This window comes from Momordica charantia (genome assembly GCF_013281855.1).
Source record: "Momordica charantia cultivar OHB3-1 chromosome 5 unlocalized genomic scaffold, Mcharantia_2.0 BLBB01000005.1, whole genome shotgun sequence".
NCBI classification, from domain to species: Eukaryota; Viridiplantae; Streptophyta; class Magnoliopsida; order Cucurbitales; family Cucurbitaceae; genus Momordica; species Momordica charantia.
In genome coordinates, this window is record NW_028275163.1 from 8029369 (window position 1) to 8055591 (window position 26223).

Below are 26223 nucleotides of genomic sequence, written 5' to 3' on the forward strand. Positions count from 1 at the left end.
CTTATGTATTCAGCTTTCAAAAGTTTGTTAACTTCCTCAACAATTACATCACTCCTCTCCTTGTTTATAGGTCTTCTCCTTTGTTTCACAGGTCGGAATGATGGATCTATGCTGAGGCGATGCGTCATAATTCGCGGGTCAATGCCAGGCATGTCCTCATGGGACCACGCAAAGACGTCCGAGTTGGATCTGAGGAAGTGGATTAGCTCCTCTCTGTCGGTGGCCCCCAGCTTGGTTCCTATGCTTACCTGCTTCTCGGGACTAAGCAGAGGAACAAGCTCGAGCTCCTCAGTGGGTGCGGCAAACTCCTTCCTCGGCAGGTCGGCCTCGACCTCGAGCGTCCCATCCCTGAGAGTTTCGAGGGCGCAGACCGATGAGCCTTTGAGTGCGGCGGCATAACACTCCCTCGAAGCGGTTTGTTCTTCTCGGACCGTGCCCACGCCATTGGGGGTGGGATACTTCAAAACTTGATGAAGTGTTGAAGGAATGGCCCGAAATGAGTGGATGATGGGTCTCCCAAAGATGGCGTTATAGGCCGACGGAACTACCACGAACTCGGCCATTTGAGTGATCCGAGTTTGGTCCTGCCCCAGCGTGACCGGCAAGTCGATACAACCCTCTGGGATGACCGATTCTCCAGAGAACCCAACCAGCGGCGTCGGGCTTCTCTTCAATTGCGACCTCGTCCAGCCCAAGGCGAGGTAGGTCGGTAAGGACAGGATGTTAGCGGATGCGCCCCCGTCTACCAGCACTCTCCTAACCACCACATGATCAATCAAGAGAGCAATCACAAGGGCATCATTGTGGGGCAGGTGGACCTCCTCCAAGTCTGCACCGTCGAAGGTGATTGGGTAGGTCGGCCCCTGCTCCCTGATGATGCACACCTCGCGTCTGGCTGCACGGGCTAACTCCTTTCTTTTATGTCCGGATTGACCCCCGCTTGGCCCTCCAAAAATGGTATTGATGACCGCAGGTCGGTCGGTGCGCCGAGGTGGCGTCCTTGAACGCTTTCGCTCTTCCTTTTTCTCTGCTGAGCTGGTCCCGGGCTTTCCCACAAACTTCTTGAAGTAGCCGTCTTGAATTAGATCTTCAATTTGGCGCTTCAATTCCCAGCAGTCCGACGTGTTGTGGCCGTGCTCCCGATGGAAGCGGCAATACTTGTCCTTGCTGCGCCTCTCCGGGGCTCCCCGAAGTTTCTCCGGACGCTTGAGTAGTTTTTCCATTCCAGAATCCTCGATGTTCGTTAGGACCTCGGAATTTGGAATCGTGGTTGGGGTGAAGCGCTCGTAAGGTCGGCTCCTGGTAGGTCTGTTCTCCTCCCTTCGATACTCAGCTCGGCCGCTGGAGAAGGATCCTTTGGACTTGGGATCTGCCCTTTCATCTTTTCCACTTCTGCCCCGGCCGATCTTTCGTTCAGGTCGGCCGGTTTTGGTTCGGAGGAGCTCCTGTCCATCGATGACTTTCTTCGCCTTCTGGAGCACCTCGACGAAGGTGGCCGGGGCCTCCTCTCCAAGTTTCACCGTGAGGGCTTCGTCGGCTAGACCGGTGAGGAAATAGCACATGGCCGAGTCATCGGAGCAGTGTGCAACCTTCAACTGCTCCTCCTGGAATCTGGTGACATACTCCCGCAGTGTCTCCCCCTCCTTCTGCCTGATGGTGGCGAGATGGGTCGCTGTCTTTTTGTCATAGTGCCGAGAAGAGAACTGGGCGAGGAACTCCCTTCTCAGCTGAGAGTAGGTCGAGATCGACCTGGCTGGCAGTCTCCGGTACCACAATCGCGCGCTGCCAGTAAGCGCGATCTGAAAGGCGCGGCATTTGATTGCGTCTGATGCCGCTTGGAAGTCCATGAGGCCTTCAAAGACTTCAACATAGTCCTTAGGGTCCTTCGTCCCGTCATAAGGCTTCACGGTAGGAGCTTTGAACTTCGGAGGGATTGGTGCTTCCAAAACGTCCGAGGTGAAAGGCGATTCTCCCAAGTCGCCATCGTTCAGTGAATCGTCTTTCTGCTCACATTTGGCCTTTAAGGCTTCCACTTGAGCATCGAGCTCCCCCCTCAGCTGGTCGAACTACTCCCTTGTGATTATCCCTGCGGGGTCGTGAGAGGATTCAGCCTGCTGGTTGGAGCTCCTGTGGGAGCGGGACGGTGACTGCCCTTTTCGGAGAGACGAGCCTCTCTTTCTGTTGAGATGCTCACGGAGGTCTCCCCTCTGGCGAGTGTACCCCTCACTCTCGTTGTCTTCGGGACGTTCTTCCTCGGGTGGGCCGAGGTGGGAACCCCTTTGCTCGCGTACGTCCATGCGCGTCACTCGATTTTCAGATCGGGACCCTGCGCCTGCAGCCAGCACCATTTCGTTATACATTGCCTCCATGGAGCGCATTTGTGTGCGCATTGCCTCCATCTCTTTCTGGAGCGCATCAAAATTCTCGCTTGTTGGAGCCGGGGCTGGACCCCGGGCGCCCTTCTTAGACGTCCCACCTCGGCCACGGGTGGCCTTGGACGTCCTCGGGTGCGCGGCGGTAGGGCAGGCACGGTGATCCGCGCCAACCTACGGAGGGGTTCCATTGCTAGGCCGTCGTGACCTTGCCCCTCTACCGCCGCTGCTCCGACCTCCCTCTGGTGGGCATCGCTGGCAGCTAGAGTCCTCCGATCTGTCGTATTGGTTGAATTCGCTGGTTGAACCATGTTCGCTCGCGTGTTGGTTTAAAGGAATTGGGATGACTTAGATTGTCAGTCGTTCCCACAGACGGCGCCAAATGTTTATGCAAGGATTTGCACAACAGTGTGTTCCTGATTGTAGCTCGAACTCGGCCTTCGGACCGACCTGAACACTTGGGCGGACCTGCACAAAAAAGGTGAGCACTCCGACGATCAAGTCAGTATAGGTCGGATTCCAAGTTTAGTTCGAAGCCAGAGATCATCGTACCTGATCGTGGAGTGAAGTCCTCTACTTATGGGTGGTAGTCCCGCTAATCTGGCAACGGTTACACCCTGTAATCTCGGGATCGTCGATTACACTCGGTAATCTCAGGACCGACGGTTACGCCCGATAATCACGCCGCAGACGGTTGCTCACATCGGCCCCTACCGAGCTCCCCGGTAGGTCGGACATGGGCCAGGTTCACCTCGGCCCTCATACTTAGCTTTCGTCGGCGTTGGTGGCAGCCATCTCGGCTATCCGAGCTGGGATGACTCATGAGCCATCTTGGAGCACCAATGGGGGTCCTCCACGTGTCCAGGGTACTCCCTTCCCCAAACAACTTGTATAATTGTTGACATGATGAAACTCATCGAATGAGAATTTATTAAACCCATGAAAACAAAATATTATCAACAGAAAAACATGATACTTGAGATCAATTAAGTTATTTGGAAGGGAAATGTTTAAATTAGTGTAACAATTAATGGTTTTATGGTTTTCCTCCCTACGCTGATTCTTATCTAACAAATCTCAACACAAAATGACCCAAAGTATATTTTAATTTAAAAAAAAAAAGAGAAATTTCACCGGTTACACATGATATTTCACAAATATATATATATTTTTTAATATTTAGAAATCTAGATTTCTAAGATTTAAATAAGTCTTTTTTTTCAAATTGCCCTCGATAAATGTAATTCTATTATATTTATAATTATATTTTAAAATGTATTATTACCCGGTGAGAATTGATGACCATTTCATACAAATATTTACATTAATGGTTAAATGATAATATTTTAATAAATAATTAAACAATTATAGTAGCTAATCAATGCACTTATTTCTTACATAATTTTATAGGGGTTTTCTTTGAATTTTTCGGCTTTTAGGGATTAGAGTGTAAGATTTATGATTTAGAGTTTAAGGTTTAATTAATTTATTTAAAATATGTAAATATAAGTAGCATGGTAATCTTAATTTTCGAGTGGTCAAACTACAAAAAGTAGTTTCTTTCTTCCTACTTCCTATGTGGAGTGTCTTTAGCTTAATATAATATCTTGTATCTCATTGATAGAAAATGGAGTTTTGGCCTGGTGGTTACACCCAAATTTCAAATCCTTTTTGATGTTCAGGTTATATTCCAACTTAAGCAAAACGAATTTAGGGCTATGATGACACCATTTCTCCCGACACACCAAAAAGGCGTCAGTATCGCTCACATTTACCAAATTTTATGAAAGCCACCGAGAATAATAGACAATAGAAGAAAAGATCGATTTTTTCCCAATGTTTTTTTAATAGAGTCGGGAAAAGTCTTCTTTCCTGACGCCTTTTTAATATCATCGGAAAAAGTCGGTCAGTAAAATTTTATAACCATAACGATGATCTTTTTTTGCCCAAGTAATTTCACACCGTCCCTCATCAAATTTTTTTCTTTCTTCTCTCCTCTCTTTCTCCTCTGTGTTTGCTGGCTGTCGTTTTCGCTCGCCTCCCGCCATTGCCATTCCTTGCCTGATTCAACTGCAACTCTTCACCTTTATCCCCCTCTACTCCTTACTTGATATCGCCGTCAAGAAATAAACTTAAGAACCTCGATCTAATGGAAAACCCAGAAGCATCGACGAATCCAATTGTAAACAAAAACTAGTATCGGTATTTGGGGATGTTATTTCTAGCCGATTTAATGCTTAATTAAATACCAGTATATTGATTAACTTTGTATACAATCAACTCCATTTCATTTTTGTTTTTCTCAATTCCTTGAATTTCTTGTAACAAACTGAAATGTGGGTATTGATAATTGTAGTGAAAGTTTATTTTGGATATTTCCATTGGTTTAATTTGATGATAGGTGTTATGAATTTGCATTCCTTTGTTGTCCTATCATTGAGAGAGGAACCTTGATTTTTAGCTTAGATTATACGTTTTTATTTTCTCTCTTTCTAGTTTCTGCAACAATTTATTTATGTTAGATTTTGAAACATTCTTGAGTGATGTTTATCCTATGTTTTTATGATGTAAATTATAGCAAAGATGTTAGTTTCACAGAATATTTTATTTTTGGTGGGTTAACCTTACTCTATGAGATCAGAACAAATTCGTATGTTGGTTTGTAAACTTGTCTGGTTTCATGTAAATTTTTGTTAGACCTTTAACTTAACATATTCCGGATTGTTTAATGAACTGGATCTACACTTATTATTGATAAACTTGCAACTTTCAAATACCAATTATGGTTATTATGCACCCATTTTTTTATTAATGCTACTCTCTGTTTAATATTTATAAAAAAAAATCAATTATCTAGCAAAATAATAAAATCTTAAAGCTCAATTTAGAATTTGGAAATAAATATTAAAGCTCAATTTAGAATTTGGACCCTCAATATTTTAAAATCATATTGGTGTTAGTCATTGTGTACTTTTTTATATTTTGGAATCCTATGTTGAGAAGATCTCTCTTTTTAACTTTGAACCAAAATATCACAAGTTAAAGAAAAAACAATCACAATAAACATTATATTGAAATAGTAATTTTTGGTACTTTCTATTCAATTAATCGGTGTTCAATAATGAAGAGAGGATCAATATGCGATGATTTGGTTCGTTCATTAGTTTGCTAAAAAAATTTAGTCCGTAATATTTTGAAACAAAACTAACATGTGTAGTTCATAGCGTCTTAATAATCTCTAAAAGCATATCGTCACAGCATAGATAAAACTACTTATGCTTTAAATTTTATTTGTAAATCAGCTCGGGAGAATATTAGACTGCAAGCAAAGAAGTTTGTGCAAAAAATAAGCAAAGAAAATTTCCCAAAAAGTTGTGTTTAATCTTAAATTTTGCTTATCAATTTTCTCAGAATCCAAGCAGCTAGCTAGGCTTGATTAGAGTAGAAATTCAAAACCTATGGAGGCGAAAATGGCTGCACCAAGACAAAGGGTGTGAGTGTGTCATTGAAGAAAGTGAATATGTTAAAAACCAGAACGAGGAAGAAGTAATGGTGCTGGAAGTTGAAATTCAAAATCAGACTGTAAGCCATAAAAATGGCCTTTCATCCTCCATGAACCAGCAACCCTTCCGAAAATAGATATTGAAACTTTTTCGTGGATGTAAGAGGTAGAGGAGGGAGAACCATAGAGAGAGAAAGCAATACTATCAGAAGAGGAAGAGGGGGAAAGTATGTTAATTTTTTTTTTTTAGGATTTAATTTTTAAAATGGAAAGTCGAGGAATTTTGTTAGTTATGAAAGTTTAGGGGTTTAATTTTTATAATTCAAAGTTTATGAGTACAAGTTTTCCACTTATAAAAGTTTAAGTGTTTAATTTTTACATTTATACAAATTTAAGGGTGAAATTGCAACAATTAAAAGTTTAAGGGTGAAACTATTTTTGCAATTTGCCCTATATTTTTAAATGTATTCTTTTCCTCGTGGGAATTCATGACCATTTCATAGATAATGCTTTAATAAATAATTAAATAAATATAGTCACTCATCAATGCACTTATTCTTGCTTAATTTTCATGGTTATTCTTTGAATTTTCTACGTATATTATTTTTTTAGGGTTTAGGGTCTACAATTTAGGATTTAGAGTTCATGGTTTTATATATTTATAAAAAATATATGAATATGAGTAACTTTGTAATCTTCATTTTCCAGTAGTCTCATTTCTTGTTTTTTTTTTTTAGAACATACATGTTTGTAATCGATCCCATTTTTTATATCTAAAATTTAAGAAACATTTCCAGAAAATGGTAAAATTTTTGAAACTACAGAAAGTAGTTTTATTCCTCCCATTTTGGTTTTTCTTCCTAGTGAGGAGCGATTTTAGCTTAAATATTATATCTTGTACCCTGTTGGTTAAAATTAAGCTCTAGCATACTGGTGCAAGTATATGCCCAAATTTCACAACCTCCACTGCTACGAAGTTAGATTCTCATATTAAGCAAATCGTTGTTTATTTTTTCCTTTTTATATTTTCGTAAACATAAATATATTTTCTATTTTTTAAATCTAAAAGTTTTTGAAATTTTTTTCTTTATTTAAGGTTATTATATTTTGAACTAAAAAAAGATCTATTTTTAAATGAAAAATATTTTAAAATTTTACTCTTTATTTAAAGCTAATAATTTATTTAAAAAAGTTATATTAAAAATTATATTTTTTTCTTAATGTATTATATTATGCGAGTATATGCTATACCTTTTTATATTATATCTACTAAATTTCATTTTAACTAAAAATAAAAATAAACCAACTTGAGTTAAAGATATATGTAGCTGTTCAAGAGGTCGTGGATTCAAATGCCCAATGTTATATTTTTTAAAAGAAAAGTTATCAAACATTATTTTTTTTTTCTATTTTTTTTCAATAGAAATGGTTATCAAAGGTATTCCTATTTCTAGATTTTAAAAAAAAAATTAGAAACTAGAAACAGGAAATGAGATCAAAATGGAAAACAGTAAACAAGAATGTTACGAAACGAGTCCCTTAAGTTTCACTACAAGAATTTATTGTTTTCCCAACGAAATTATTCCCAACGTTAAAAATATCGTCGGGAGAAGTCAGTTTCTCCCGACGAAAATAAAATCGTGGGAACTTTCCACAAAAACGTTGGCAAAAAGTTTATATTTGCCAACGTTTTCTAAAGAATGTCGGCAAATATTCGATTTCTTCTGACGTTTAACAAAAAACATTGGGAATATGGGCAGATAAATTCAAACACTCCAGAGTTACCTAGTAAATATTTCGATGTTTGAATAGAAACGTGGGGCAAAGATCCCTTTTCCTAACGTTTTTACAAAAACATTGGGAGAATATCACTCATCCCCACGAATTCAATTTCTTCTGACGTTTTATAAAAAACGTTGAGAATATGGGCGGATAAATTGAAACACACCAAAGTTACACAATAAATATTTCGACATTTTAATTAAAACGTGGGGCAAAGATTTCTTCTCCCGACGTTTTTACAAAACGTTGGGAGAAGATCACTCATCCCCACGTTTTATCGAAAACGTGAGAGAAGTAACTTTATCCCAACGTTTTACAAAAACGTTCGAATAACATAATGTATCGCAGCGTTTTATTAAAATATTACAATAAGGAATCTTATACCAACGTTTTGTGTAAAAACGTTGGAATCAGTTCGCGCATCATTTTATTAAAAGCATCAATATATAGGCTATTTCATCCACGTTTTGCAATAAATGTCGGGAATATGGCTTGATAAGTTCAAACATACCAAAATAATGTGTTAAATATTCCGACATTTTAATAAAACGTGAGACAAGTAACCCTTCCCTTGACGTTTTTACAAAAATATTGGGAAAAAAAAGTTATCAAACATTATTTTTTTTAATTTTTTTTTCAAATAGAAATTGTTATCAAACGTATTCCTGTTTCTAGATTTAAAAAAAATTAGAAACTAGAAACTGGAAATGAGATCTAAATGGATAACAGTAAATAAGAATGTTACGAAACGAGTCCCTTAAGTAATTTCCTTTTTATGGGAGTGAAATGGACATCACACCATAATCAACTCTATTATTTTAAAATTGTAAACCAGTTTCTATATTGTTACATATCAATATATCATTAAATTTACTCTAACTTAAGCTTTTGAGTTGATTGATCATTTAATCATATAAATTAACATCCTATCAGAGTCAGAGGTGTTATGTAATTATATGATTAAATTTATCTTAATCCGACAACTTACCATAAAATTATAAAAGAAACTCAGAATTCATACGACATAGTACATAGAAAGTAACATTACAGATTCAAACGTACATTAATTTTAATACATTACATAACTAAAACTGAGAGTAACGATACATGAGCTAGCGCTTGAGCTAGCGCTTTTATTATTGCAGGACTCACAATTTCAAGTTGAAGTAGAGATGGGAAACCATATAAAATCAGTGAGCGGCATAATATGGCAGATGGGGAAGGTTCCTGGTACGGTGTTGAGCACTTTAAACGAGGGATGTTTTGGGTTCCATTCCGATGTATCCATGTGGCAAACGGCCAGAGCTTGGACCCGGTCTCCATTTTCGCCTTCCATTGGAAATTGCAGCAGCTTAGTGTCTCCAAATCGTGAATGGCAATAGCGAATTACATAAGGATAGCGCAATGCGTGGCAAGCAAAGTACTTAGAGACTTTGATTTCATTAGGCATTTGGAGGAGAGTGTAGTTCTGGAGATTGGTGTGGAATTTGGTGAGAAGGGTAGTGGCAAGATATTTGACACTACTGGACTTGCCTCCAAAGCCCAAGGCAGAGCTAACGAAGTCTACCATGGATTTCATGGAGGTAGTGCAAAACTTGGTCTCTCCTTCGACGGGTTCGCGTTCACATAAACGGAGTGCATTTTCCACAATTTGGGCTTCGGAGGAGTCTGAGGGAAAAGAAAAAAAATTGAGAATTTGAGGGAGTTGTTTGAGTGAAAAAGGGATTGAATCAGCGATTTCTTTGGACAAAGATGGAGTGGTTGAGGGGTCATTTTGATGTAAATAGAATGGGAATTTTTTGCCTAATTTCAAATCATTGATGGTGAAGTAAAGCATGTCCTTCATGTTATGCTCCGTGGGGTTAATCTCTTGAGAACCATGTCCGGTGACCATTCTTATGATTGGATTTTTTAAAGATGTGGGAGATGATCGTTCCATTTTATAGCCAAGTAAAGCATTGTCAGTACTTGATTCAAGCTCAATTGGTTGATGCTCTATATTCTTAATGGAATTTGGTTTTTTCTGAAAGAATGTGGGAGATGATCGTTCCATTTTATAGACAAGTAAAGCATTGTCAGTGCTTGGTTCAAGCTCTATTGGTCGAGGCTCTACAGCTTTAATGGAAGCTGATTTTTTCTGAAAGAATGTGGGAGATGATCGTTCCATTTTATAGCCAAGTAAAGCATTGTCAGTGCTTGGTTCAAGCTCCATTGGTTGAGGCTCTATATTCTTAATGGAAGCTGGTTTTTTCTCAAAGAATGTGGGAGATGATCGTTCCATTTTATAGCCAAGTAAAGCATTGTCAGTGCTTGGTTCAAGCTCCATTGGTTGAGGCTCTATATCCTTAATGGAAGCTGGTTTTTTCTCAAAGAATGTGGGAGATGATCGTTCCATTTTATAGCCAAGTAAAGCATTGTCAGTGCTTGGTTCAAGCTCTAATGGTGTAGGTTCTAGATCCTTAATGGAAGCTAGTTTTTTATGAAAGAATGAGGGAGATGAATGTTCCATTTTATAGGCAAGTAAAGCATTGTCAGTTTGATCAAGCTCTATTGGTTGAGCCTCGATAGCTTTAATTTGGCTTTTGGAAAGAATGTCGGAAGCGTTCCATTTTATAGGCAAGTAGAGCATTGTCAGTGCTTTTCAAGCTCTATTGGTGTTAGTCCTTGTGTAAGCTTTTTTATATTTTGGAATCCTATGTTGAGAAGATCTCTCTTTTTCTTTGAAAAAATATCACAAGTTGAAGTTCCAACAATCACAATAAACATTATATTGAAAAGTAAGCTTTGGTACTTTCTATTCAATTAATCGGTGTTCAATAATGAAGAAAGGATCAATATGCGATGATTTGGTTCGTTCATTTTTGCTAAAAAATTTAGTCCGTAATATTTTAAGCAAAACTAACATGTGGTTCATAGCTCTTAATAATCTCTGAAAGATATCGTCACAGCATAGATAAAACTACTTATCTTTAAATTTTATTTGTAAATCAGCTCGGGAGAATATTAGACTTCAATAAAAAGTTTGTGCAAAAAATAAGCAAAGAAATTTCCCAAAAATTTGTGTTTAATCTTAAATTTTGCTTATCAATTTTCTCAGAATCTAAGCAGCTAGCTAGGCTTGATTAGAGTAGAAATTCAAACCTATGGAGGCGAAAATGGCTGCACCAAGACAAAGGGTGTAGTGTGTCATTGAAGAAAGTGAATATGTTAAAAACCAGAACGAGGAAGAAGTAATGGTGATGGAAGTTGGAATTCATAATCAGAACTGAAAATAAAAATGGTTTTTTTTCCTGTTTGGGTGAGAATTTTAGGAACATATTATTGAAACCAATTTTCAAGGCATGTAATAGGTAGAGGAGGGAGAACCATAGAGAGAGAAAGCAATACTATCAGAAGAGGAAGAGGGGGAGGTATGTTAATTTTTTTTTTTAGGATTTAATTTTTAAAATGGAAAGTCGAGGAATTTTGTTAGTTATGAAAGTTTAGGGGTTTAATTTTTATAATTCAAAGTTTATGAGTACAAGTTTTCCACTTATAAAAGTTTAAGTGTTTAATTTTTACATTTATGCAAATTTAAGGGTGAAATTGCAACAATTGCCAAGTTTAAGGGTGAAACTATTTTTGCAATTTGCCCTATATTTTTAAATGTATTCTTTTCCTCGTGGGAATTCATGACCATTTCATAGATAATGCTTTAATAAATACAAATAAATATAGTCACTCATCAATGCACTTATTCTTGCTTAATTTTCATGGTTATTCTTTGAATTTTCTACGTATATTATTTTTTTAGGGTTTAGGGTCTACAATTTAGGATTTAGAGTTCATGGTTTTATATATTATAAAAAATATATGAATATGAGTAACTTTGTAATCTTCATTTTCCAGTAGTCTCATTTCTTGTTTTTTTTTGGAGAACATACATGTTTGTAATCGATCCCATTTTTTATATCTAAAATTTAAGAAACATTTCCAGAAAATGGTAAAATTTTTGAAACTACAGAAAGTAGTTTTATTCCTCCCATTTTGGTTTTTCTTCCTAGTGAGGAGCGATTTTAGCTTAAATATTATATCTTGTACCCTGTTGGTTAAAATTAAGCTCTAGCATACTGGTGCAAGTATATGCCCAAATTTCACAACCTCCACTGCTACGAAGTTAGATTCTCATATTAAGCAAATCGTTGTTTATTTTTTCCTTTTTATATTTTCGTAAACATAAATATATTTTCTATTTTTTAAATCTAAAAGTTTTTGAAATTTTTTTCTTTATTTAAGGTTATTATATTTTGAACTAAAAAAAGATCTATTTTTAAATGAAAAATATTTTAAAATTTTACTCTTTATTTAAAGCTAATAATTTATTAAAAAAAGTTATATTAAAAATTATTTTTTTTCTTAATGTATTATATTATGCGAGTATATGCTATACCTTTTTATATTATATCTACTAAATTTCATTTTAACTAAAAATAAAATAAACCAACTTGAGTTAAAGATATATGTAGCTGTTCAAGAGGTCGTGGATTCAAATGCCCAATGTTATATTTTTTAAAAGAAAAGTTATCAAACATTATTTTTTTTTTCTATTTTTTTTCAATAGAAATGGTTATCAAAGGTATTCCTATTTCTAGATTTTAAAAAAAAATTAGAAACTAGAAACAGGAAATGAGATCAAAATGGAAAACAGTAAACAAGAATGTCCGAAACGAGTCCCTTAAGTTTCACTACAAGAATTTATTGTTTTCCCAACGAAATTATTCCCAACGTTAAAAGTATCGTCGGGAGAAGTCAGTTTCTCCCGACGAAAATAAAATCGTGGGAACTTTCCACAAAAACGTTGGCAAAAAGTTTATATTTGCCAACGTTTTCTAAAGAATGTCGGCAAATATTCGATTTCTTCTGACGTTTAACAAAAAACATTGGGAATATGGGCAGATAAATTCAAACACTCCAGAGTTACCTAGTAAATATTTCGATGTTTGAATAGAAACGTGGGGCAAAGATCCCTTTTCCTAACGTTTTTACAAAAACATTGGGAGAATATCACTCATCCCCACGAATTCAATTTCTTCTGACGTTTTATAAAAAACGTTGAGAATATGGGCGGATAAATTGAAACACACCAAAGTTACACAATAAATATTTCGACATTTTAATTAAAACGTGGGGCAAAGATTTCTTCTCCCGACGTTTTTACAAAACGTTGGGAGAAGATCACTCATCCCCACGTTTTATCGAAAACGTGAGAGAAGTAACTTTATCCCAACGTTTTACAAAAACGTTCGAATAACATAATGTATCGCAGCGTTTTATTAAAATATTACAATAAGGAATCTTATACCAACGTTTTGTGTAAAAACGTTGGAATCAGTTCGCGCATCATTTTATTAAAAGCATCAATATATAGGCTATTTCATCCACGTTTTGCAATAAATGTCGGGAATATGGCTTGATAAGTTCAAACATACCAAAATAATGTGTTAAATATTCCGACATTTTAATAAAACGTGAGACAAGTAACCCTTCCCTTGACGTTTTTACAAAATATTGGGAAAAAAAAGTTATCAAACATTATTTTTTTTAATTTTTTTTTCAAATAGAAATTGTTATCAAACGTATTCCTGTTTCTAGATTTAAAAAAAATTAGAAACTAGAAACTGGAAATGAGATCTAAATGGATAACAGTAAATAAGAATGTTACGAAACGAGTCCCTTAAGTAATTTCCTTTTTATGGGAGTGAAATGGACATCACACCATAATCAACTCTATTATTTTAAAATTGTAAACCAGTTTCTATATTGTTACATATCAATATATCATTAAATTTACTCTAACTTAAGCTTTTGAGTTGATTGATCATTTAATCATATAAATTAACATCCTATCAGAGTCAGAGGTGTTATGTAATTATATGATTAAATTTATCTTAATCCGACAACTTACCATAAAATTATAAAAGAAACTCAGAATTCATACGACATAGTACATAGAAAGTAACATTACAGATTCAAACGTACATTAATTTTAATACATTACATAACTAAAACTGAGAGTAACGATACATGAGCTAGCGCTTGAGCTAGCGCTTTTATTATTGCAGGACTCACAATTTCAAGTTGAAGTAGAGATGGGAAACCATATAAAATCAGTGAGCGGCATAATATGGCAGATGGGGAAGGTTCCTGGTACGGTGTTGAGCACTTTAAACGAGGGATGTTTTGGGTTCCATTCCGATGTATCCATGTGGCAAACGGCCAGAGCTTGGACCCGGTCTCCATTTTCGCCTTCCATTGGAAATTGCAGCAGCTTAGTGTCTCCAAATCGTGAATGGCAATAGCGAATTACATAAGGATAGCGCAATGCGTGGCAAGCAAAGTACTTAGAGACTTTGATTTCATTAGGCATTTGGAGGAGAGTGTAGTTCTGGAGATTGGTGTGGAATTTGGTGAGAAGGGTAGTGGCAAGATATTTGACACTACTGGACTTGCCTCCAAAGCCCAAGGCAGAGCTAACGAAGTCTACCATGGATTTCATGGAGGTAGTGCAAAACTTGGTCTCTCCTTCGACGGGTTCGCGTTCACATAAACGGAGTGCATTTTCCACAATTTGGGCTTCGGAGGAGTCTGAGGGAAAAGAAAAAAAATTGAGAATTTGAGGGAGTTGTTTGAGTGAAAAAGGGATTGAATCAGCGATTTCTTTGGACAAAGATGGAGTGGTTGAGGGGTCATTTTGATGTAAATAGAATGGGAATTTTTTGCCTAATTTCAAATCATTGATGGTGAAGTAAAGCATGTCCTTCATGTTATGCTCCGTGGGGTTAATCTCTTGAGAACCATGTCCGGTGACCATTCTTATGATTGGATTTTTTAAAGATGTGGGAGATGATCGTTCCATTTTATAGCCAAGTAAAGCATTGTCAGTACTTGATTCAAGCTCAATTGGTTGATGCTCTATATTCTTAATGGAATTTGGTTTTTTCTGAAAGAATGTGGGAGATGATCGTTCCATTTTATAGACAAGTAAAGCATTGTCAGTGCTTGGTTCAAGCTCTATTGGTCGAGGCTCTACAGCTTTAATGGAAGCTGATTTTTTCTGAAAGAATGTGGGAGATGATCGTTCCATTTTATAGCCAAGTAAAGCATTGTCAGTGCTTGGTTCAAGCTCCATTGGTTGAGGCTCTATATTCTTAATGGAAGCTGGTTTTTTCTCAAAGAATGTGGGAGATGATCGTTCCATTTTATAGCCAAGTAAAGCATTGTCAGTGCTTGGTTCAAGCTCCATTGGTTGAGGCTCTATATCCTTAATGGAAGCTGGTTTTTTCTCAAAGAATGTGGGAGATGATCGTTCCATTTTATAGCCAAGTAAAGCATTGTCAGTGCTTGGTTCAAGCTCTAATGGTGTAGGTTCTAGATCCTTAATGGAAGCTAGTTTTTTATGAAAGAATGAGGGAGATGAATGTTCCATTTTATAGGCAAGTAAAGCATTGTCAGTGCTTGATTCAAGCTCTATTGGTTGAGCCTCGATAGCTTTAATGGAAGTTGGCTTTTTCTGAAAGAATGTCGGAGATGAACGTTCCATTTTATAGGCAAGTAGAGCATTGTCAGTGCTTGGTTCAAGCTCTAATGGTGTAGGCTCTAGATCCTTAATGGAAGCTAGTTTTTTCTGAAAGAATGTGGGAGATGAACGTTCCATTTTATAGGCAAGTAAAGCATTGTCAGTGCTTGGTTCAAGCTCCATTGATTGAGGCTCTATATCCTTAATGGAAGTTGATTTTTCCTGAAAGAAGGTGGGAGATGATCGTTCCATTTTATAGAAAAGTAAAACATTGTCAGTGACTGGTTCAAGCTCTATTGGTTGGGGCTCTATAGCTTTAATGAAAATCGGTTTTTTCTGAAAGAATGTGGGGGATGATCGTTTCATTTTATAGGCAGGTAAAGCATTATCAGTGCTTGGTTCAAGCTCCTTAATGAAAAGCTTTTCACTTCCAATAAAAAGTGGCTTTAAATTAGGCAATGACTCATCTTCCATCACATTTTTGTACCAATTATCTTTCAATTCTTTTCTGGACTCTGTGGTACTCGCAAACTAAAACATCCAATCACAAAGAAGAAAAGAAAGGGTTAGAGAATTGCATAATATTTGCATAATTAAACTGGACAAATATGATAATTTCACATACATAAAAAAAATTTAGATGAGGAAATTGGGAAAGGTTGGTTACCATGACCAAGAGAAGCGAGAAGATCATGAGAGTGATGCACAGAGGGAGCTTCATATCGAACGAAAATAAAGTGAGTTTTTTTTTCCTGTTTGGGTGATGAATTTGATAGGAACATATTCTTAATCCAATTTATCAAGGCATATATATAGGGTTACGCTGCTAGTGTGATAGTAGTAATTTAGTAGTGAAGCTGAAGCATGCATGAATATTGGATAACCTTGAACAGAGTAATGGAGGTATGTGTAAAGACAAACATTGGAATCCATTGAAGATAAACATGGTCTGTTTGCAAAAAAACAAATTATAATTGGAAAGAATCTTAAAGTGAAATTTAAATTATAACAAACACCACATAAATTGAAGAGAGTAATCAATATGTACACTTGTGCAGACATTGGAATCCATGTGTCGAGCGACGTGCCAAGTATTGATGGTGTGGCATATGTATACTGTGACGTATCCATGTGGCAACCGGCTACCACCTCGATCCGGTCGTCGGCCGGTGGGTTTTGTCACTTCAGATTTTTGAAAATAAAACAAAATTAATATTGCCCCATTTGTGGTACTGAGGTTGTGGCTGGTGCATGTATATTGTGCTTCGACCTCGTCGCCGATTAACTACTGGGTGGATAAATATGTAGATGCAGGATTAAGTTTTGTCTTGGCATGCCTTTTTTTGTTTTAAATTTTATTTTATAAACATTATCACTTCCAATCAGCTTAGTTTGTTCTTTTTTATAATTAATGGAATTACAACGAAGAAGAATGGAGAAGAAAAATACAGGTGGGTGGGGTGCTGCAAAGTAAGGAATGAAAACATCTAGATAAGAAAAACAAAACATACTCACAAGAGAAGAGAATGAGTGGAGAGAAAAAATCCATTAGATAAAGATAAAAAAATAATTTCTATATTTTTTTTAAAAGCAGCAGGGCGTGGTTTTCAATGCTGCTGCATGCATGGCAGAGTGTATAATGCAGTCTTTTTTTTAAAAAAAAAAAAACTAATCTTTGCTGACCCTAGTATATTGGCATATATTTTTAATTTTGTTTCTTAATAAATACTCAATTGAGAAATCCAACTTTGAATCGAAAAAAATTGATTTGTTGTTTTTTTCTTTCCATACATTAATGTTTTAATATAAAACTAAAAAAAAATTAGATTCTAATTTTTTTTTCATTTTATAGTCGAAGTTCAAAAAATTTAAAATAATATCTCTTCAATTTACTTAGTTAATTTAATGTTAACATAACAAGTTCACTATACTAATAAGTAGTTCTCTCGCTAGCAACATAACACTTTAAGTAGATTAGTTAATTAAAGACAAGCGGAGTAGAGAAAATATTTTGTTAGGACCGAACGAGGAGAAGAGAAAAGCCAGAACGAAATTCCTTTCTAGGGCAAGACAACTCTGACCCGAAAGCAAGCAGAAAAACAATGAAGAAAAAGGAAAGAAGAGATATGCACACAGATTTAAGTGGTTGAGTCACATAAGGACCTACATCCACTGAGAAGGACAGCAAATCTTTCACTAATCAGGTAAGTATTTTCAAGTACAGAGTACATAGCTATTTCTTTTGGGTTATTTATACATTGTTAGAATGAAATACCCTTTAGGTAAAGTTTACCCAACTTGCACACGGTTTCAACACTGTAAAACACCACACCATTTCTGAACATAAAACATAACTAATATTGTCCAATTCGTGTGGTACTGAGGTTGTGGCTGGCAGATGTAAGTTGTGCCTCGACATCATCGCCGGTCAACTATTGGGTGTGTAAAAGTATAGATGCAGGGTTAAGTTTTGTCTTGAAACGCTTTTTTGGGATTTAAATTTTATTTTATAAATATTATCGATTCTAATTAGCTTAGTTTCATCCTTTTTCTTTTTTATTAAAGAAATTACTGTTATATTTATAATTAGTATGTTGTAGGGATGAGCCTAAGTCGATTTTTGGTTGACGTCGATGTCAAAAACCGACCTAGTCGATTCCTCAATATGGAAACTGACTTTCTCTGTTATGTTAGCTTGCACCGACCTGGTTCGATCGGTCGGTTCGTTGGTTTTTGTAATTTTTTTTCGTGAAGATTCCAACGTTGGAGAGGTGGCCAGAACTCTACGCGAAACAAAGCAGAAAAAAGTTGGGGGGTGGGGGGCGGCGGATTTTTGTGAAATGAAGAAGATGAATGGAGATGCAAGAAAAAGGATGAAGAAGAAAAAAAATAAAAGAGAATGTGTGGAGAGAAAACTATTAATAAAGATTAAAAAATAATAATAATAATTTAATTTAATTTAATTTAAAAAAATACGAAAACCAACCATCATTAAATGGTTGCACGGATTTCAATGCTGCCTGCTGCTGTTGTGCAGCAGCCGCATGGCAGACTCCACCATGCATGCAGTCTGTCGTTTTTTTCTCTTTTTTTTTAATAAACAAAATTAAATTAATTCATTGTTTTAAAGAAATTACCATCCATTAGAGCATTTAGACGTAAAAAGGTATTTTTGAATTAGAAAAATACTAAAATAATTGTGGTTTTGAAATTTATTATATTAGTACGAGAAATAAAATATATACAAAAGAAGTAATGTATTCCACAAATGTAACTTGTATAATTCTTAACCTGATGAAACCATTGAAAGATAATTTATTAAACCTATGAAAAAACTATTATTAATAGGAAAACATGATATCTAGGTCAATTAAGTTATGTGCTCTTTAAATTAGTGTAACAATTAATGGTTTTACTTGTTCATGCTCATTATTGCGTGAGAAATCTCCAAACAAAATGGTCCAAAGTGTATTTTAATTAAAAAAAAAATAGAAATTGTCTTTAGTGAAGCATAATACATATGATATTTCATAAATGTCCAATTTTAAAATATCTATAAATCTAGATTTTTACGATTTAAAACTTTTTCCTTAATTGTCCTCAGTAAATGTCAATCAATTATATTTATAATTATCTATAATCTATTTACAGTACGGTTGTGAAAAAAACGTTTTATGAATAATGTTGACCTTTCCTTCTTTTGTAATATCGAAACCGTTGCTCGTTTTGGGCTCTAATATCATATTAATATTCATGGGTTTCATCTCCTCATGCCCCCCTCAAGATCGTGTTTCTGGACCGATTGTTCGTTTGAGAGTTTTGGGCTATGATAGTATATTAATATTCATGGGGTTACATCTTAAAACCAATTGGCTATTAGAGGGGTAGCATGCCAATTATAATCAGGTCCATTTTCTTTTCCATATGGTATCCTTAACACTCATTAACTTTTAATCTCTTTCCCAGCTATCTAAATTTTTAAAACATTATTATATCTCTTAAATTTGTTAACAATTTATTAATAATTAATAATTAATATGATAAATTTAAAATATTATTTTCTAACAAAATGATATTTTAAATATATTTCTATCTTTTATTTTTATTAGTTTAAATGGTAAGAGAAAATTTAAATATTATTACCTTTAAATTTCCTACTTTCTACCACTATACTTTTCCTCTTTCATTAGCATAGCTAAATTGGAATATGATGACTCAGCATCAAGAAAGTAAGCCCCAACCTTGATTGAATTAGGCTTCGCAGTGTCGTGAATCAATCAAAAAGCTTATTGATTTAATTCATCCCATTTCATTTGGGCGGGAGGGAGGCTGAGTCACCCATGAGAAGATTGAGCTAACATGAGAGGTAAGTTCGATGTTTTAGGAAAAACTCTTTCTAAAATAAGACAAAAATTCTTCAACGGAATAAGAAACGTCGAGAAGATCGACGAATCTGAGAGAGGGATCCAGAATCTGAGCAAGTGACTGGAAGAGAAGCAACTGGTCCGATTGCTGATCTTCTGGAGTAAAAGTGGTTCGATTTCCTATCATTTTTTACACTAATTTGTTCTATTTTTTTTTCTATACATATTTTCTTTCTTTAGTTCATTGTGGTTTCTAGATTTAGTGATAGAATACTAATATTTTTAATATTCTTTTTAAAGTGTTGTTTAGCAATTGTTGATCATTGTGTGTACCTTACAAGCATTTGTCAGTTTGATCACAAACATCGGTAAAAAGTAAATATATTTTGTAAAAAAATATATGATAATATATGTCTTGAATTTGTTCTTCACTATTGCTATTTTAAATTTGGACTATTTTATAGTCAATCTTAATATCATGAAATTTTTTATTTTAAATGTTTTATCTATTTAATCATTTTTAGATTTTCTGTGAAAGAAAAATTATCCTATCAATTAATATTGTGATATGCTTTCGATGAACAATAAATAATATTTTTTATGAATGTAAAAAAATAATTTTACTAGAACAAATATACCTTTTTCTAAAAATATTTTATTTAAAATAAAAAAATTAAAAATAATATGTATCATCATAATTAGAACTTTGTTTGAAAGTAAATTTCATTGCTAGACACACAATAATAATATTATTAAGGTATTATAAAATAATAAAGAACGATTTAATGACCAACTAAAAGAGAGGTTGGATTCTAGAAATTAATAATTAATAATTTTGTATTTGTACATCATTGTTATGATTGCAAATAATAATAATTTAATAATAATATAAAAAATATAAATTTAATAATATAAATAATAAATTACTTTTTCAGTATATATTTTTAAATTATACTTATTTCTGACTGTTTCTAAAATATGAAAAAAAAACAAATTAAAAGTTAAAAACTAAATTTATCCAACAACAAATTTGTAAAGAGTATAATCAAATTTGTTATTTTCTTAAAATAAAATAAATTAGAATAAGTATAATGTGCAAGCTATAATGACCTTGTTTTTTTATCTAATAAACTACCTTCCATCTACAATCAAAATATTTACTTTTAAAATTCGTAACTTTTCATTTGAAAATTATTAATTATATTTATAGTAAAAGGTTAAATAAATATAATCTTTTAATTTAAAATATATATTTTATAAACAGTCCTTAATTTAAAAAAATTACTAAATAATTATTACAAACCCGCCATCATGCACACAAATAATTTTAATGATCACTAATATCTTTAGATAAATTTTAAATTATTATTATTTTAAATATAAAATAAACTAAATCATTCTACTTCCCATAATCAAAATATTTATTTTTAAAATTCATAACTTTTTATTTATAAAAAATAATTATATTTATTGTTAAAGATTTAAACAAATTTAATAATTTTAATTTAAAACCTAATTTTCTAATAAAACTATAATTTTGTTAAAAAAAATATATATTATGTAATAATCTGAATGTTATACATATATATTGTGTAAAAGAATCTATTATAAAATTATTGTAAAATTTAATATAACATTTGGTTTTTCAAATCCAATTGTGTGTAAAATTTTAAAACACTTCAATATTTAATTTTGTTATTTTCATATTTATGTAATTTTTTTATTATAAAATTGAGTATAAGTATTTAACTCAACGTATATAAAGTAATTGATTCAATAAAATTGATGAACTATTTATTTTAATAATTATTAATAAACTTTAATAAATAATTATCAAATTATATCGAAAAATGACTTACTATTTTATAGATAATTTTTTTTTATAAATATAAATTAGTATAGTATTTAATAGATGTTCTAACTTTTTAAAAATTAGAAATTACATTAATATATAATGAAATAATATTTAAAAAACCATAAGCAAGTCACGTATTATAATACTAGTATTTTAAAATATATTATTTTCTAGTGAAAATTGATGACAATCTCATACAAATATTTACATTAATAATTAAATGTTAATATTTTAATGAATAATTAAACAAATATACTACCTAATCACTGCACTTATTCTTGCTTAAATTTCTCCCAATTCTTCTTTGAATGTTTGGGCGTATAATATTTTTTTTAGGAATTAGAGTCTAATTTGTTGGATTTAGAGTTTAGGGTTTCATTTATTTATTAAAAACATATGAATTTGAGTAACATGATAATCTTAATTTTCCAGCAGTCTCGTTTTTTCAGACATGCTTTGTAACCCATCTCATTTTATAACTAAATTTTGAGAAACATTTTGGGAAAAGGGCCAAATTTTGAACATCTTCTTTGTGGTTCAAGCTAGATTCTCATCTTAAGCAAAGCGTGTTTATTTTTTCTTTTCATATCTTCTTAAATAAAAATATATTTTCTATTTTTAAAATTTAAAATATTTGAAAAGATTTTTATAAATATTTACAAATCTAGATTTCTAAGATTTAAATAAGTTTTTTTTTTCTCTCATATTGTCCTAAATAAATGTCACTGCACAAGAATTTAGAGCTACGGCGACGCCACTTCTCCTCATGCACCAAAAAAACGTCGATATTACTCACATTTACCAACTTTTTTGAAAGGCGTTGAGAATAATAGACAATAGAAGAAAACATAGAATTTTTCCCTATGCTTTTTTAATAGCATCGGGAAAAGTCCTCTTTCCCGACGCGTTTTTTATAGCATCAGGAAATGTTCGTTAGTAAAATTTCAAAATCCTAACGATGTTCTTTTTCTCTCCCAGTCATTCCACACTACTCCTGATCTTCGAAAATTTTTTGATTTCTTCTCTCCCCTCCTCTTCTATGTTCGTTGGCCGTTGTTTTCACTTGGCTCCTATCATTGTTGCTCTTTGCCTGCTTCAGTTGCAACTCCTCACCTTATGCTCCTCTACTCCTTGCTTGCCACCGCCATCAAGAAATAAACTTAAGAACCTCAATCTAACGAAAAATCCAGAAGCAATGATGAGCCAACTACGAACAACAACAAGTAGAGGGGATTAGATATGTTCTTTCCAGCCGATTTGATGCTTAATTAAAAATCAGTAGATTGAATAACATTGTATACAATAAACCCAATTTCATTTTACATTTTTGTTTTTGCTTCCATTTGTTGAATTTCGTATAAAAAACTGAAACGCGGGTTTTTATAATTTTAGTGAAAGTGTATTTTGGATAGGGTGAATTTTGGTGATAGATATGGTTGTATATTTGCATTCCTTTGTTGTTCTATCATTGGGAAATCAGCCTTGATTTTGAACTTGAATTATATGTTTTGACTTTCCTTCTTTCTAGTTTCTACAACAATTTATTTATGTTAGATGTGGAAGCATTCTTGAATTATGCTTATCATATATTTTTATGATGTCAATTATAACAAAGATATTAGTCTCACATGATATTTATTTTTGGTGTGGGTTAATCTTACTCTATGAGACCAAAACAAATTTCAGTGTTGTTTGTAAAAGCAAGTCCTCCTTCACGTAAATTTTTGTTAGACCTTCACTTAACACATTATAAGGGATTGCCTAATGAAGTGGATCTATTCTTATTATTGATTAACTTGCAACTTTCAAATATCAATTATCCTGCCAAAGCCAGCATAGTTTAGTGGTAATTGACATATATATTCCAACCAAGAGGTTTTTAGTTGGATCTCCACCCCCACATGTTGTACTAAAAAAAATATCAATTATCCTTATTTTGTACCCATTTCAAAACTTTTGATTAATGGTACTCTCTATTTCCTATTTATATGAAAAAATCAATTATCTTTCAAAATATAAAGTCTTAAAGCTCAGTTTAGAATTTGGAAATATAATCTTAAAGCTCAATTTAGAATTCGGACTCTCAATATTTTAAAATCATGTTGTTAGCCATGGTGTACTTTTCTATACTTTAAAATCCTGTGTTGAGAAGATCTCACTTAACTTTGAACCTAAATCTCACAAGTTAAAGAAAAAACAATAACATGAGAAGTAGTGACATTTGATTGAAATGGTAATTTTTGGTGCCTTCTATTCAAATTATTCTTGTTCAATAATCTTTTCCCATATTTTTTCTTCAAGTGGATCAATATGGATAATAATTCGATTCGATTATTAGTTTGCTAAAACGAGTTAGTCTCTAGTATTTCGAAACAAAACTGTATTGTATAGCCTTAATAACCTTTGAAAGCATATTGTCATAGCAAAACAAAGACTACTTATATGCTTTAAAGCTTATTTGTAAATTAGCTTTGGAGCATATTAGACCGAGCGCAGAAGTTTGTGAAAAAAATAAGGAAAGAAATTTCCCCATTCTTTCTATCTTTCATATTTTAACTAATATTTTAGAGTTTGATACGTGCTTTTTTTTCTGGGTAGGTCTTACAATTTTATTTGAACACTCATTTTAACTTAATTATGGTTCTTTTTTGACTTTTTAATCTTTGTGAATGAGTAATTTAAGAGAGGTAGAAGAATATATATAATATGGTCTTATATATATAAATTGCTTAAGATATTAGATTTTAAAAAATTGTTTGCTTGAAGACTCGAGGTATTTTTTTTTACTTATTTTGGCTACTTTGATATTTCTAGGGTGCACAGATGGTTGAGAGTCATTTGAAGTTTGGGGGGCTTGGGTTAAATGCATTAGGGCCGCTCTTAAGGTATGTTCAATTTCATTTTTGCCTAAAAAATACCCTTAGGCTCTTAGTCCTAATTTAGATACTTTGTGATTTTTGTAGTGGATGGTTTATAATCATTTGAAGTTACTTGTGGGATAAAATCAAATAGTTATGTAAGAGATTTTAAGACACTTATGTAACTTTGGGAGTTGGGGTGTTAGGACTACTACATTCAGCTCGCTTAGGAGTATCTAGAAGTAAATTTTGACTAGCACAGCTCACTTGGCCACTTTTTAGCCACTATTTTTGTTTTTTTTTTTGGCAACTTTCCACGTTTATTATCTCACTTTGTTTTTTTTTAAACACTTTCATATTATTCCTTTCATTCTTTCAGGTGTGTAGATGTGTAGTCTTGAAGGCTCATTTTAAAAAAATGCAGACGTAGAAGAAGATCTGAAGGCTTTTAGGATTACTTATTTCATTTTTCGTGTATTTTGAAACTTTCTAGATTGTAATGAAGAATGTATACAAATTTTTTGTGTAAAGATATTTGTGTTAGATTTAATAAAATTAATTTCGATAAAATAAAGACATAATCTGTGACTATTTGAATGACCCTATAAATTGAGTCCTGTGCGTGAAGCGCTGCATTCACATATCGATATACCTGTCCTATCCTGGGAGACAATTTTTCATGAAACCTGAGCACCATAGACGGAACAAAATTGTCTTAAGGAAATAATACTAATGTTGGGTTCAGATTTGTTAATTTTGTGTTTCCTTAATTTCTCTACATTTTATCTCCGTCAATCTTAAGACAATTTTGCTTTTTATATTTTATTTTGTTTCCAATCTTCGCTACAATCATGCACTATGTTTTTTTGGTTTGAAACAAACGCATTATTTATTTAAGTTGTCACAATTTCATTCTCTAGTTATGAAATTTTGTGATCTCAATTTTGTTAATCACATTTTATTGATATTTTGCAATTTTATACTCATAATCTCATTCATTGATTTGTCATGTGGCATGAGTTTATCTTTTTTTATTGATATGTGCTTAACATTTGTACCTAGTAATTTCATTCAATTGATCAATTTTGTAGTATTGGTGTGTTTGTTATATCAATCGGTTCTAGTGGTTGGTTCTGTTTAATACTCTATTGAATATGCATCATAGAACACAAGTGTGTTTGTCTAAAAGCCACCCAAATTTGTATCTTGAACCTAGTGTTTTAAATTTAAACTCGAGATTTGTAAATATTTTGATTTAGTGAGTCATTCTATATTTTGTGTTGACAACATGCAAATATATACTTTGGTGGTATTAGTATATATCACATAGTTCAATACTGGATATATTATCTACACATCTCGAGTTTTTAGATTCATGAGAGTTTTGGTTTCATTATTGAGAATGAGTGTGAATGCAATTACGTGCCGAGTAATTACTCTATAGTAGTTTCATATTTTATATGAAATTAAGTTCACCGACACGGTTAAATGATTGAACTGAATATATAGTTAAATATCAAAATTGCTTTTGTAATTAGTATATTCTTGTTATGAATGATACTTTATAGTATGCATATAGTTATGATATGAACTTTCCAAATTTTGGAAATGAGGTCGAAAAAAAATTAAAAACAAGACAAAGGAAATGAGATCGAAATGGAAAACAGTAAACAAGAATATTACCAAACGAGCCCTTAAGTTTCCTTTTTATGGGAGTTAAATGGACAACAACACAGTGTAATCGAGCTCTATTATTTTCAAATTGAAAACATGTTTCCATATTGTTGGATATCAATATATGATTAAATTTACCTTAACATATCAGCTAATAAGCTCTTTGGTTGATTGGTCGTTTAATCATATTAATTCACATTCTATCATAGCAGAAGATGTTGTGTTTCGTATTTATTATTTATTTCCACTTATCGGGGCTTG

The 26223-nt window shown here is 33.4% G+C and overlaps 2 protein-coding genes and 1 long non-coding RNA gene across 3 annotated transcripts; 1 reads left to right on the forward strand and 2 right to left on the reverse strand.

Moving 5' to 3' along the window:
- Positions 1–8651: 8651 nt before the first annotated feature.
- On the reverse strand, positions 8652–10189 carry LOC148211225 (BURP domain-containing protein BNM2A-like). The gene has a single exon (XM_088124635.1). The coding sequence runs from the start codon at positions 10163–10165 to the stop codon at positions 8813–8815; it is 1353 nt and encodes a 450-aa protein (XP_087980761.1). The 5' UTR covers positions 10166–10189; the 3' UTR covers positions 8652–8812.
- Positions 10190–13607: 3418 nt separating this feature from the next.
- On the reverse strand, positions 13608–16039 carry LOC148211226 (uncharacterized). Its single transcript, XM_088123987.1, has 2 exons — positions 15879–16039; positions 13608–15742 (listed from the first exon to the last, which is right to left on the reverse strand). Exons 1-2 carry the CDS (start codon positions 15930–15932, stop codon positions 13769–13771), a joined length of 2028 nt encoding a protein of 675 aa, XP_087980113.1. The 5' UTR covers positions 15933–16039; the 3' UTR covers positions 13608–13768.
- A 147-nt stretch (positions 16040–16186) lies between these two features.
- On the forward strand, positions 16187–25022 carry LOC148211227 (uncharacterized). Its single transcript, XR_015790834.1, has 3 exons — positions 16187–19745; positions 24245–24315; positions 24668–25022. It is a non-coding gene; the product is annotated as an uncharacterized LOC148211227 (long non-coding RNA).
- The last annotated feature ends 1201 nt before the right edge of the window (positions 25023–26223 follow it).